We start from the raw sequence: 12969 nt of genomic DNA, 5'->3' as shown, positions 1-12969 counted from the left end.
CCAAGTTTAATTAACATATGACTAAGATGATATAGTCGATGTACTCATCAATATTAAACGGATATATTTCCTTTATTAAAAAAATACAGCTCAAACATCTGAAGTCAATACACGTATAACAGCATACCTTTTCATATATTCTTCAGATTTCAAGAGGTTATTTAAACGTAGACACCTGTATTTGAAATTTAAACATGTAAATCAACACAATAAAGACATTATTTATTTTCCACACGGGCTATTACATACACTTGAATAAAATGTGTAAATAAAATACTTTCATTTTATTTAAATTCTTCAGTTTGTACATGATGCGCAAAGAATGAATCAAAACTTTGTCTACAATCCAAAGATAGACATGATTCATAAAAATGTCACGTGACACGATACCCATGTCGATTCAATGCCAGAAGACATAACAATGAACACAAACACCACAGTAAGTAGGAAAAGCTCTGGTCCCCGAAAATAAACCTCTTATGCAAATAAACAGGATTTATACAATTTGACCTTTCACTGTAATAAATATTCTATTTATTCATAAAATCGTAAAGGGATGAAGCTGTGTGAAAGCTTCCTGAAAATGTCTGCGTTATCTGTGCATATTAACAACAGTTTGCTTGTGATTATATTTGATTATTTTGGAAAAGAAATCTGGAAATCTCTCGCTAAAATGTGCAGAGATTAAAAATAAACGCTTTAAAACAGTGCCACCTTGTGGTCACTTACTTTTTAGAAGAGCACATTCTATTGCTGGTTTAACTTTGTATGGCAGGCCTCATTCATACAAATAAACACAGTCATCATGCATTTCAATGTGTAACGACCGCTGTTTCAAAATAATGCAAATAGTGCCTGAAACCCATTCAAAATTAAAAGCAGAAACCAAGTCTGACTAACCTGAAATGGCTTGAACAAAATGCATAACAGTGCACTTTAAATAACAATGTTTTAGCCCTTAGTGCTGATCAAGTGTCCTTCCAACCTCAGTGTTAAAACATTTTAGCAGCCAACTGCAAGTTTTACAGAAGTAGACATTTCTGAAATCACTGTGCAACACGGAACAAAACACATCACTTAACTATCCTCAGTGACAGTTATTGTATGTTCAAACCTGTTTAACTTAATCATTAATACATCCACCAGTCACACAATATTAGTAGATCCATAAAGCTCCGCTTTCACACTTTACATTCGGTGCATGATCAAAATTTTTAGATTATAACTACAATTTTATGTATAAATACAATTATTGCATGTCCTGCTTCCAACTTGTGTCTTGATACATGGAAATCAACAGAAAAACGGGAAATGTGGAGCTTAGGTGCGTTTAACTCTGCACAGGTCCACTTCTTAGTGAGTGAAATGTCCCCACTGTTTTCCTCTTTAACTGACTGAAACATCAAGATTTTATACAAAACAGCAAACAGTGGCAGTCGTTTTCAAACTGACTCTTATTGGCACTGAAATAGATATCATTGATCCTGTGACACCGACTGTCCTTCAGTAGAGTAGCAACTGTAAACACTTGTTAAATATTAGACTTTACTGCATATGTGAATAATGTTTGTATTCAGCTGCTATGTCACTATTGCCACATTCATAATGGCACAAGGAGTGATTTCACAGTTTATCGAGGCAAAGGGGAATATGGAAACGTCAGAAGATTAAGGAACGAATAAAAATAAGAGTCCACGTGTTCTGTTGTGTGAACGATGATTTTGTTTTGGAGTTGATAACTTAAAACAAATAAGGCATCATTATAACTTTGCTGGCTTTTTTTTGGCAGAGACTTTTTCCATACATTCAAATAAACTATGAACCTTAAATAAAACAAAGTCCAGAAGTTGTGACAGTAGCAGACAGGCTGGTCTCATTTATACTGATCAGCAATAATCGTCGTCCCAGCAGCTCAGCTGTAGGTCACAGCCCATCAGAGTCTGTCATCAGGCCTCTCACAGCTCCAAGAGCGAGGCTTCAGTAGCTCAAAAAAGGAAGGCTGGAACAAAAATAACAATTAAAAGCTGAATTTGTGTCTACTCTCACTCTGAATAACTGAATTTCACTGCATCTTTGGAAAGAATATACATCATGTGGTTTTTATAAGCAGTACCTCCTTCAGGGGACAGTAGCGCTGGGCATACCACTCCTGAGAGTACAGACAGATAATGACTCCCTGACCCAGGAACAGGGACGTCCACATGATTATGTTCCAGATGGGGCCTTTCCTTTTGTCATGCAAAATGAAGTTGAACATCACTGTGAGAGGACAAAGAGAGAAGATAATGAAAAACTGACATACAGATTTAACTTGACTGGGTTTACGTGACCCAGACATGATACCACAATCATCTGATGCAGTACAACTCAAGTAATATCATTTTTATTAAAGGCGACAAAGTCTCTTACTTCCAAAGCACATGAAGAGGCAGAAGAGCACAGGATAGAAGAAACCAAAGCAAATTGCAAGAATGTACTCATGAACCACTGCAGACACTGTAAACACGAACAGCATGGCGGCTGGTCGGCAGCGCTTCTGAGAGATCTGGAAACAGAGACATGAACACAAATGTTAAAAAAAACAAAACGCACAATCCACTTTAAGTTTGAAAGTTTTTTAAAGTACAGCGTGTAAAGTTCTCACTGCTGGATGCCACTGGATTACAGACTGCAGTCTGAGTTTATATAAGCTCTGACGATTGCTGTTCGACAAACATGTTTTAGTCAGTCACTGGACTTTGTTAGTGAATAAACTCAGAATGCAATCCAACTGTTTAACAGAGGCAAAGTCAGATTTTTAGGACACTTTAGCTCAAGACTACCTGGCATAATGTCAACCTATAAATAGGGATGGGTATCGTTTAGGTTTTATCCGATAACGGTGCCAAATTTCATCAGATTCGAGGTGTTACCTCCTTTGCACAGTATCACAGTATCAGCTTAAAGCACTTGTTGCTGCTGAGTTTGCATCTTTTGCTGTGAAGTACAGCCAGACTTTTGACCGCTTTGCCTTGGGCATTTTTAATCTGTAGCTCTGCTCTAAAAGAACCTACGTACCTGGGCCCGCCTACTATCCTTGGAAAGGTAAAATGATTGGCTGGAATTCAAAGTGTGTTACATCTCAGGGAAAAAAAGCACCAAAATGTGCGCTGCTTTTCGGTCTGGTTACTACCGTTTATGTCGGTACCCATCCCTACCTATAAACAGCTGCTTGAGGTTTAGCCAGGATGAATATATGTGTAATCTGCTGACAATAAGAAATTTCACCAATAAACAAGCATGTTTATTCCCCGTTGTTTGACAAGTTAAAAATATGCCGGTGGGTGGCGTCTCTTTCCTTCGCGCTTTTGTTTCTTTGGTGAAGGGAACGCCACAGATATGATGTCTGAAGGTGCGTACATGAATTTACATCCATGGCACACAAACGCCAGAGACTTTTATGCATGTGGCCATCCTCTAACCGCATATGTAAAACACGATTATTCAGAAGGGAGACGTCTTTCCCAACCATTGTATTCAAATACTGTGAGGGAACATGGCAGCTTCCACAAACCACAAATCCACCATTATGCACTTTTAATACATTAACTGACAGTTTATGAGAATGCATCAGTTTATTGGAAGACATAATTACACACTAATCCATGTATATTTATGAGTACAGTGTCCTTTCCATCTCTGCTAAATAAACTCAGTAAATTACTGACTCCACTTACATTAGCATTAATTTATTTCAGACATTTTTGAACAAGCTGCAAACTTATGAAGACTGCTGGTGCATTTTTACAATTGTGTGCTTTTACAGTCTCTGCTGCATCAACAGAAGAGCCACTTACCCACAGGAAGTCCCGGTAAACGTAGTAGTACAGCCAATCATGGACAACTACATTCCAAGTGCGATAGTAATTGGCAAAAGAGGTCGAATTCCACCAATCCTGTAACGTGTAGTCAAAATCACACGAGTCAAACACTGAGCACAAAGAAGATTTAGTCCAAATTTTAAAACGAGGGTAAAACAAGTACCTTGTAAAACATTCTGTCGGCAAACCGAAGCATCTCAGCAAAAGCATTGAGCCAACAGTGGAGGAAGGCAAAGAATCCCAGGAAGAGGACCAGCACCCCTGCCAAAAACACATGACTGGTCAACAAACAGCAATAACACATCTCTCGCCTTCAAATATGAGAAAAGATAAAATCAAAAGTAAAACATGAGGTTTTCACAAAAGTTTGTTTCTAATCTTACCTGGTAAGATTGAGTTAAAGACACAGAGAACCATGGCTCGCAGATCAAACAGCTGCAGACTGATGCTGCGAAACTGAGGTATGCACAGCCGCACAAACACGTAATAGGCATAAAACAGACAGCCAAGTACCTGTGGAGTGGGAGTGGTCAAGAAAGTAAATGTAATTTAAAAGTAATGAGCTGCTTGGACATTTAAGTGAAGTTGCTATAAATGTGTCAGAGGTTGGTACCTGAAGTAATTTTGAGACCACGTAGCCCCACCGAATCACCGGATTCCTGTAGTAGGCAAGAAAGGAAAGGGGCTTTTACAGCTCTACTGTAAAACAAAACAAAAAAAGGGTTCTATATATGCTCCATGAGAGAGAACAAAACACAGTACCTGGGGTACTTGTCTCTGTAGATGAGTGTGGGTGCAAACAGGAAGTAGAGATACTGAGAAACCTGAGGGACCACTGGACCAGGGCCTGCAGATGACAGTGAAAATATATGAACACAAACAAACAAACAAAAAGCCATCAGAGAGGAAAGGTGAGCACACCGTCTGATAATAAATGTAAATGGAAACCTGGTTGTATTCAAAAAGTACCATTTTTTTCTTTACACCATGCGAGGACTCTTGGTACATTCTCCCTGACAAATGAGTGAGCTTTCATCATTAGACGCACCTTAAATAGATACAAATCAAAGAAGCTACATTTCAAAGGGCAGCCTTATGCATGTCAAGATATATGCAAAGACTCTTCACAAATGTAAACTAAGCCATTCTGATCAGAAGAGAGACTAGACTCTTCATCTACCTGTTCCAGGATGATGATGAAGCAGGACGCAGGCGGGAAACTGTTGGTCACCACCGTATAGGTGGGCAGGAATCCTAGACCCAGAGCTTGGTAGAGCAGGAATAAAGTGCCAAACAGCAAAGAATACAACCTGAGATGGCTGTGGGAGCCAGAGTGGCTCTGTGCCCACAGGTAGAACAGGGTGTAGGGAATAAACAGCACAGACAAAAACATGCAGATCCACGTGCACACCACCAGAGGGAACTGCCCAAAGGCATAGACCAGCAGATCAAACTCCAACACCAGTCTAAGGCAGAAGGAGAGAAAGCAATCATCAGTAGTCTATCAACAAAAGCAACAGAAATAGACAGTCAAATAACACAGAATCAAAAGAGAAACGATTCATAGCAGGTTTATATTACCTGCCTTCATCAATGAAATCTACCACAAGTGTACTGAGGATAAAAAGAATGAGCAGGGCAATGAACATGTGGTAGATGGTCCTGATGTGGTTCACCTCAAACAGCTCACTGTGAGGAAAAACAAAAGACTAAGTGAGGAACTGTGAAGTCAACAAACCATCTTTCAACAGCACCGTCGCAAACACGAGTGATAAAGTATCCAGACTGCATCAACTTACTCTAGGAGGGATCTGCGGCTTACAAACAGCTTTCCCTCACCGTGAGGAGGACGAAAGTGCCTGCAGAAAAACACAGTGATGAGCTGTCGTCTTTTTAACACGAGAGTGGGAAGTAGAAGGGCATTAGCATCTGCTGTAACCAAACGCCAGATGCAGCTTTTCATTTGGTAGCATAGTAAGCTGCAGTACCTGAGTTTGCTCCGCTCCTTGTCTGACATTGGAGGTGAAAATACAGCCGGTACCGGTGCGGGCTCCAGGCTGGTCGATTCCTCAATAAGACTGTCCATAAAATCATTGACCTGCGTGTCAAACTGACGCATCAGGTCACTCTTCAAGTACTGGGCAACAGAAAAGGACACGGAAATTGTTATTAAGTTACAAAATATAGAAAGTCTGTGCCAATAATTATTTTCTTTCTGTATATGCAAAATTAGTTTCTCACCTTACAGCTACTTTTAACGACTGATTTTACATATTATAAATATGCCCTCACCAAGAGTGGATTTACTGCACCGTTGACTGCATCTTAAATTCAAACCCAAGTTTGTGCACAAAAGCAACAGCTCTGCGTTATCATTATGACACATTCAGTGCCTTTTATCGCTGCATTTTAAACACACAGCAAGTGTGAAAAACATTAGAGACATAGCTTGCAGTGTTGTCCAGCGTCTAAGTGTGCGATGTTCTTATTCAACCTTTAAGAGGTCTGAATTGATCAGAATACTTGCTCAAGCATTTCAGGGGGGGGATCAGATGATGGTGGTCATTCTAGCAAGGATTCACATTTGCATGGTTTAAATGATGAATGTAACAGAAGACATCAAATAAATAACCGCAGGGATGTCCTGGCCCAGGTTAATGACCAGAAATACATCAGCTGCAAGAAATCCACTATTGCTCACATTTCCTTAGTACACTTTTAAGTAAGCAATTTTAAAAAAGCCCGCCCCCAAAAAAAAGACATGATGTTGAGTCATTTCTTAAAGAAACGACTAACCTCTGCTTTCTTTTTCAGTTGTAGTTTTTTGCTGATGACGTGTTCCACTTCAATCCTCCCTGAAATTGAATGAGACACACATATGTTAAAAAAAACAACAACCCCAAAACATATGTGTAATCTTCTTATTTTAAAATGTAGTTCTGATTTTTGGGCACAGCAATTAAATCAATCATGTCATCTGTACAAAACTTTCCTATCACTATCAGTAATAATATCTGTATTTTGACACTGAAAATGGCAGTAAAATAAATAAAACGGTATAATGTGGGTTTGGTTACTGTGTTGTAAAATGCTACAGTCTGTGACATAGCAGAAGTTACATCATACAAGTCTTCAGTCTCCAATCCAAAGTTGCAAAATCCAAAGGGAGACACACCTATGACAACATGCAACAAGTACAATCACATGTCCTGTGGCCGGAAAGCTAAGCAAATGCAATTAATTGTGGTCAAGGTTACTGTAGGTCATTAGGCTTTACAGCTGTCTGATGATGAATAGGTTTGTTTACTTTAACTGAGGTCAGGCACACAAATGACTTTAAGCACAGTAGCTTTCCACCCATCACGCAAGAAAAAGTCAACAATATAGCTGACGTTGTCACAAAGACGTGCATTGTATTATCATGCTTTGTGTTTAGCTCTTTCGTAGAAGCATACAAAGAACTAATATAGTCCCGAGGTAGGTGTCAGACCAGTATTTCATTTCTCACCTTTACATTTTGTCTTTACTGGATCATCATGACTAACTTGGGCGTCATTTGCCCGGGTTAACCAGAGATCACGATGATTGCTTAAGAGGAACTAATCCCACATGAAACTTTCAGTTAGTCATACGTTTGACCCAAGAGGGGAAATTTACTGAAACGATGATTTTTGAGCTGTTGAGTCAACAGATTCACTGTATCAGAGGTCACTGCCCTCTCGGCTGGCCCCACTAATGAGGGAGTTGAGATTTTCTCACCATTGCTGGTGATGTGGTTGTCTTCACTGCTTTGCTGTCCTTTCCCCGGACTGAGCTCCCCATCCAAAGAGCTTTTCAAGTCAGGGAAGGTAGGCATCGTGGGAATGGCTCGGCTGCGGAGCCGGAGAATAGCGTCATCCTCGCTCTCCATCCTACGGAAGCAAATAGGTTAATCATTAAAACAAGGGAAAGAACCGGCGGCAGCTCTTGAACAAACGAGACAAGCCCTGAGAACACACAAGGAAGACAAGCTAGCACATCACTGCTGTGCCACCTAACATCGATGCTGATATTGACTGACAATACAAACCCAGTGGGCAAACACATCACTCTCACATGACACGGACACGCAGCTAGCACATGAGTTAGCTCCCGTCCAGCTGGCATCAAGCCTCAATGAGACAGGCAGCGGCTAATTCATGGAGCTCGCTGAACTAAATCGCTACCTGGGTTAATATCATACACCGCTAGCACTAACTCTGATACTAAATCTGCCTGTTGACGCTCGCGAATATTGTTAGCATGCAATACAAGCTTTACTAAAGCTAGTCAAACCAGCCAACTTGATGTTTTATCGTCCGCTCCTGCGGGACGGGTTGACCGACACTGACAGAAATGTAAAATTGCGGGCAGCACAATTTCCTGAATACCTACTCGTTTCAACCGCCAGGTCCTCTCTTCTCAAGCCTCTCTCTCTGACGTTAATGAGAGCGAACCCAGATGTGAAACTCCTCTAATCACCACAACCCGAGCAGCTGCTCACCTTCCCCATTCTATAAACACTACAGAAGATGAGCAGCACCCACGATTCTGATTGGTCGAAAGTCTCTCCTCCTTTTGACGTCACCGACGCTAAACTGCTGACCAGCGCGGTCAGACTCAAACGTCACCCGCTTCGTAAGAAATATTATTTAAAAAACAAACAAAACGGTTATATTTGTAATGATTAACAAATAGATAAAACATAAATGGAGCGATGTATTCCTGCTGCAAGCTGAAATAATTTGTCTCGCAGTTTAATTAGATTCAAAATTAAAATCTTATTATAATAGATTATAATGTGTCTTTTCCCGAACTCCTCTTACACGCGTTAATCATTCTTTAACCAGTGGTGTGCTACACTGTAAAGTACATAAATACACAGCAAGTATTACTGATACATTCAGCCTATAAAGACAGTTTATGTAGGGGAGAACATGTCATGAATTATGAGATGAATGTCATTAATATGGGGAATGTTTGAGGTATATTTTTATATATCAAAAAAACAAGAAACCAAACCCCGATTCATTTACCACAATTTAGTGTGCTGCATCCTAAACTTAAAGGATAGAAACAAAGTATTGGTCCTAATGCACTAGTATCGATACCAATGCCAGCGCTGGTATCGTGGTAAATTGACTGATTTAGCGTTTTTCTGTTCTCGTGGAGCACTCAGTGTTAGGGTTCCTGGGTCGGTGACCCAGTGTTTTGTGTTTCTGGTTATTTGATTTTGTTATTTTATTATATTCTAGCTTTGCTTTACGGGTTTTTCTTAGTTAAGGTCCTCTGGGTGGGGTTTGGTTAGAGTTTTAGTGTTTTGGTTTTCTGTCTGTGTTCCTTTGTTGCTGTCTCCCCTGTCTGCTGTATTTCCACGTCCAGTCAGTGTCTGTGTCTGCCCTGGTCCCACGTCTCTGTTCCCTTTGTTTTAGTGCTTGCCTGTGAGTCTGTGTTATGTTTCCTGTTTTACTTTGGAAGTCCATGTCTGATGTTTATGTGTCTGGTTTTGCTTCCCCTGGTCTCGTTAGGCCTGATTTGCCCCAGCTGTGTTTCCCTCCTGTTACTCATTCCCTGATTGCTCCCTCTGTGTATTTAAGCCCTGTGTTTCTCTGTGTCCATGTCGTGATCTACCGTTTATTTTGCTGTGTGTTTTGCCAGTCCACCGGTGTTAGTTTATTTTGAGTTTTTTCCAGTTATGTTATGTTTGCGTTCAGCATTAAAGCTGTTTTGGTTTAGGTTTGTCTCTGGAGTCTGCACCTAACACTCAGAGGGCTTTATACAACATGCCGCATTCACCCATTCATATCTTCTATGCTTCAAAGCTAACATTCACACACATTTAGTATCTTGCCCAAGGATACTAAATGTGTAGCATGCTGGGGGAGCCAGGGATTGAACCACTAACCTTCCAATCAGTAGATAATATTTGGATCCACCCACCTGTAGACAAAACTCATTATATGGATCATATATATAAACTGCCCGGGGTAGCAGGATTATAAAATTAACCATCGGGATTTCTTTTTCTAACACTCAAATCCTTAAAAAAAATTATGTGTGGTAGCTGATCTCAGAACAAACGGCGACATTACCTGTACGATGCTGTCTGTAAATACATTTAGCAGCTACTTTTAGTGCAGTGGCATTCCCGGGGTCACTGGGATGTGCTGTCATGCATAGCTGTAAATAAGTGTTCATCAAACAGTGACGATAATTGTAGGTCTGACTGATTGTATTGTCTTAAACAACGAATATGTAGCTTGCAAAGAAGAAGAAGAAATATATGTATTTGTTATTTATTTCTTTGGTGTTTCTGAACAGCTGTTCTTGCTGCCTGGCTGTATAGGTCTGCTGTTATATAATGAACATGAAAAGAACTTAACTTAATAGACATGTTATTGGTCTTTTTTGTTTTTTTCATTTTAAAGTCAGCAAGTACAACAAGCCTTCAATGATGCCATCCATAAAATGACTTAAAAATATATATACTTCAGCCTTTGAAGATGACCATATCCTAACACACTAGAGGTGTGGCAGTCTTTGTGTGGGACAATGCAGGTTAAAGCTCTGGCATTGATCATTTGAAAGTCAAATATACTGTATTGTATTTCAGTGCAGTTTTCCTAACTTATAAATACACTAACAAATGAAGAGAAATTGTAAGCTAAAGCTTGTTTTTATTGTAAAATGTAACCTAATCTGTTCCCTTTGTCCTTCCCTTCCATTTGCCAACAAGCCAAACCTGTAGCTGTCTGGTAATCACCAGGTTTCATTAGTGAAAAAACAATTCTGTGAATTAAAATAAAATATGAATATAGGAAACAACTCTAGTTTTAGTATTGATCAATTTGGTAAGTATTGCCCGATGAGGTTTTTGATGGATGTGTTAATTGAGACTTTGGATGTCTACAGGACTGTGAATCACCTGCTTTCAAAAAGTTCTGTTTTTATTTTAATAGCAACTGATTTTCCTAAATCTGGCCTCTAATATTTGCCCTAAATACGGTAATACAAAGAAATATTATTAGTAATTCTAACAGTCTTAAAACGTAAACTAAAACTAAACATTTTCAAACAATAAACAATACAATGAAACAAGAAAACCTATGTTTGTTGAATTAAAAAGAAATTGTCAAAACAAAATAAAAACTGATCAAAAAACAAAAACTATACAAATTCTGACAGTGGATAAGAATGCGGTGCAGTGTAACATAAAGTGAGACGTCTGGTCACTCATCCACCTTTTCAAGTCATGTTTGTTGGTATTTTGCTTTAATGGTTCTTATTTCTCTCCAGAAATACAAAATATCCACACAGTAAACCCACCACACCTTTCGTTATGTACCATGAATCAAAACATATTTCTAGGAAGAATAGGCTGTTTTTTAGGAGAAACGTTTACAATCAGACAGAAGCATGGTTTATCAGTATGTTATTTTTACTATTTTTATGCTACATGTTTTTCTTTTTTATCACACTCCACATCTTTACACTAAGTTCACAAGCCTAAACAAGCAAAGATATGCTAAGTTATAAAGACATTTCATGGGAAATATTCACAAGATTTTGTTTTGTAAATTACTGCCCCATTCATTTAAAAGACAGTTTTGGAGCCCGTGTGCAAGTTAAACGCGTTTTTGATGGAGCGCCTCTAAGTAGAGCGTGACATGCTGTCAAACCTTCATATAACTGGTCTCATGAGCCTACTGTGGCAAAACGGTTCATTTCAAAGAGACAACAAGACATTCACTGTATCAGACATCATAAGGATGGTGCATATAACCATGGATCTTCCTGTGGTCTGTGATTAAGTCAGTCCAAAGGCGTGTGTGTGTGTGAATTAGGACACTGAGAATGGAAGAATTTCCCCAACAGGCTTGTTATAAAAGACATGTTGTGTCTCTCTATGGTGAACCCAGCCAGAGTCAGCTGCCATACTCCAGCCACTCTTTCTTCTCCCAAGAATATTAAAATTTGTTGACATCACTGCACTCGGATGGTTGAGAAGATGCAAACCTGTTCACAAACCAGTGCTTCTACAATACTGGGAACGTAGGAATGTGGCACTAGGCCTAGAAAACATCAACAAGTTTTTACTTTGTAACTATTTGAGGATTACCCCTTACTGTGTGATGTGCGCAGGCTCAGTACAAACAAAACAACGGGCTCTGTTTCATTCAGAGCCGTTGTTTTATTTTGATAGTGCGGGACGACATTCCCCTGAGTTGAGGACAAAGTAAAAAACGAAGACTTTTAGTGTAAATACAAAGTTATAAGTCAAACTGAACTGAACATTTGATGCTACATTTTCATAACAAAAATGTTTCATATGTCAAAAATCTAACAATTTTACAATTGAATAAATATACAGCAAAATACAAAACTGAGCACTTTTATTTCATTATTCATTTCAAATATACATATTTTATATTATTCCAGCTTTCTGGATGATAGGAAGCTGGAATAATAGTCTTTTTTCCCACCTTGGCTCATGTGGTGACTCATATGATCAGTATTGGGTTAGCAACCTTCAGGACTTACTCCACACAGGACACCCACCACTGGGGTTTATTTCCTGGGAGTCTCCACCAGTTGCTTTAAGAACCGAAGAAGCGTATTGGATGTGATGTGAAACGTCTTCACAATCCTAAAGACGTCCAGCTGCCTTCTTTCTTGAGCTCTTGAGACTTTCATCGCACACAGACACACCGGTCACAAGAAGCAGACGGGTCCCAATGCCACAGAGATCTCAGAGACAAGCTTGGAGACACTGCTCGTCTCTACACCCAGATGTCTGACAGGAAGTAATTCCATATCTCCTTGAACCCTGACAAACAGCTCCAGCTGGAGAAGCAGCAGACAAAAAGCAAACACAAGGAGATATGTTCAGTTTGTTCTTCCTGGATTCATAACTAATTCCAGAGACTAGACCCTTGTGCATGGCGAGGGAAATGATTTTTAGCAGCTGTATGGTATCTCTGAGCAATCTCAAGTCTAATATTGTTTTATTAAATCTCCTTTATTCCCATAACTATAAAACGTGTGCAATTTACCTTGTAAGGCTATCGTACAAAAGCTGAAATTAAAAAGT

At 39.4% G+C, this 12969-nt stretch overlaps 2 protein-coding genes across 2 annotated transcripts in view; both read right to left on the bottom strand.

The window, feature by feature from the left end:
- Window positions 1-53: 53 nt before the first annotated feature.
- On the bottom strand, window positions 54-8409 carry soat1 (sterol O-acyltransferase 1). The gene is given in 17 exon segments (XM_085264787.1): window positions 54-1954; window positions 1956-1999; window positions 2114-2259; window positions 2410-2545; window positions 3837-3935; window positions 4024-4121; window positions 4244-4373; window positions 4474-4519; window positions 4623-4707; window positions 4830-4908; window positions 5041-5326; window positions 5442-5549; window positions 5660-5719; window positions 5849-5997; window positions 6657-6715; window positions 7620-7771; window positions 8274-8409. Coding segments are annotated over 16 exon segments (1707 nt in total). The 5' UTR covers window position 7771; window positions 8274-8409; the 3' UTR covers window positions 54-1923.
- A 2724-nt stretch (window positions 8410-11133) lies between these two features.
- Window positions 11134-12969, bottom strand: part of LOC146546339 (uncharacterized) — a 30038-nt gene continuing 28202 nt past the window's right edge. The window contains exon 63 of the mRNA XM_085264786.1: window positions 11134-12722. Coding sequence (XP_085120912.1) covers window positions 12591-12722 — 132 coding nt within the window. The 3' untranslated portion in view covers window positions 11134-12590. The remainder of the gene's footprint in view (window positions 12723-12969) is intronic.

Source organism: Mchenga conophoros, linkage group LG23, assembly GCF_057382185.1.
Source record: "Mchenga conophoros isolate Kocher_MC1m ecotype Shallow Benthic linkage group LG23, M_conophoros_male_GT1.1, whole genome shotgun sequence".
Taxonomy (NCBI): domain Eukaryota; kingdom Metazoa; phylum Chordata; class Actinopteri; order Cichliformes; family Cichlidae; genus Mchenga; species Mchenga conophoros.
The sequence above is the reverse complement of the archived record's forward strand: the minus strand, read 5'-3'. Positions and strand labels throughout refer to the sequence as shown.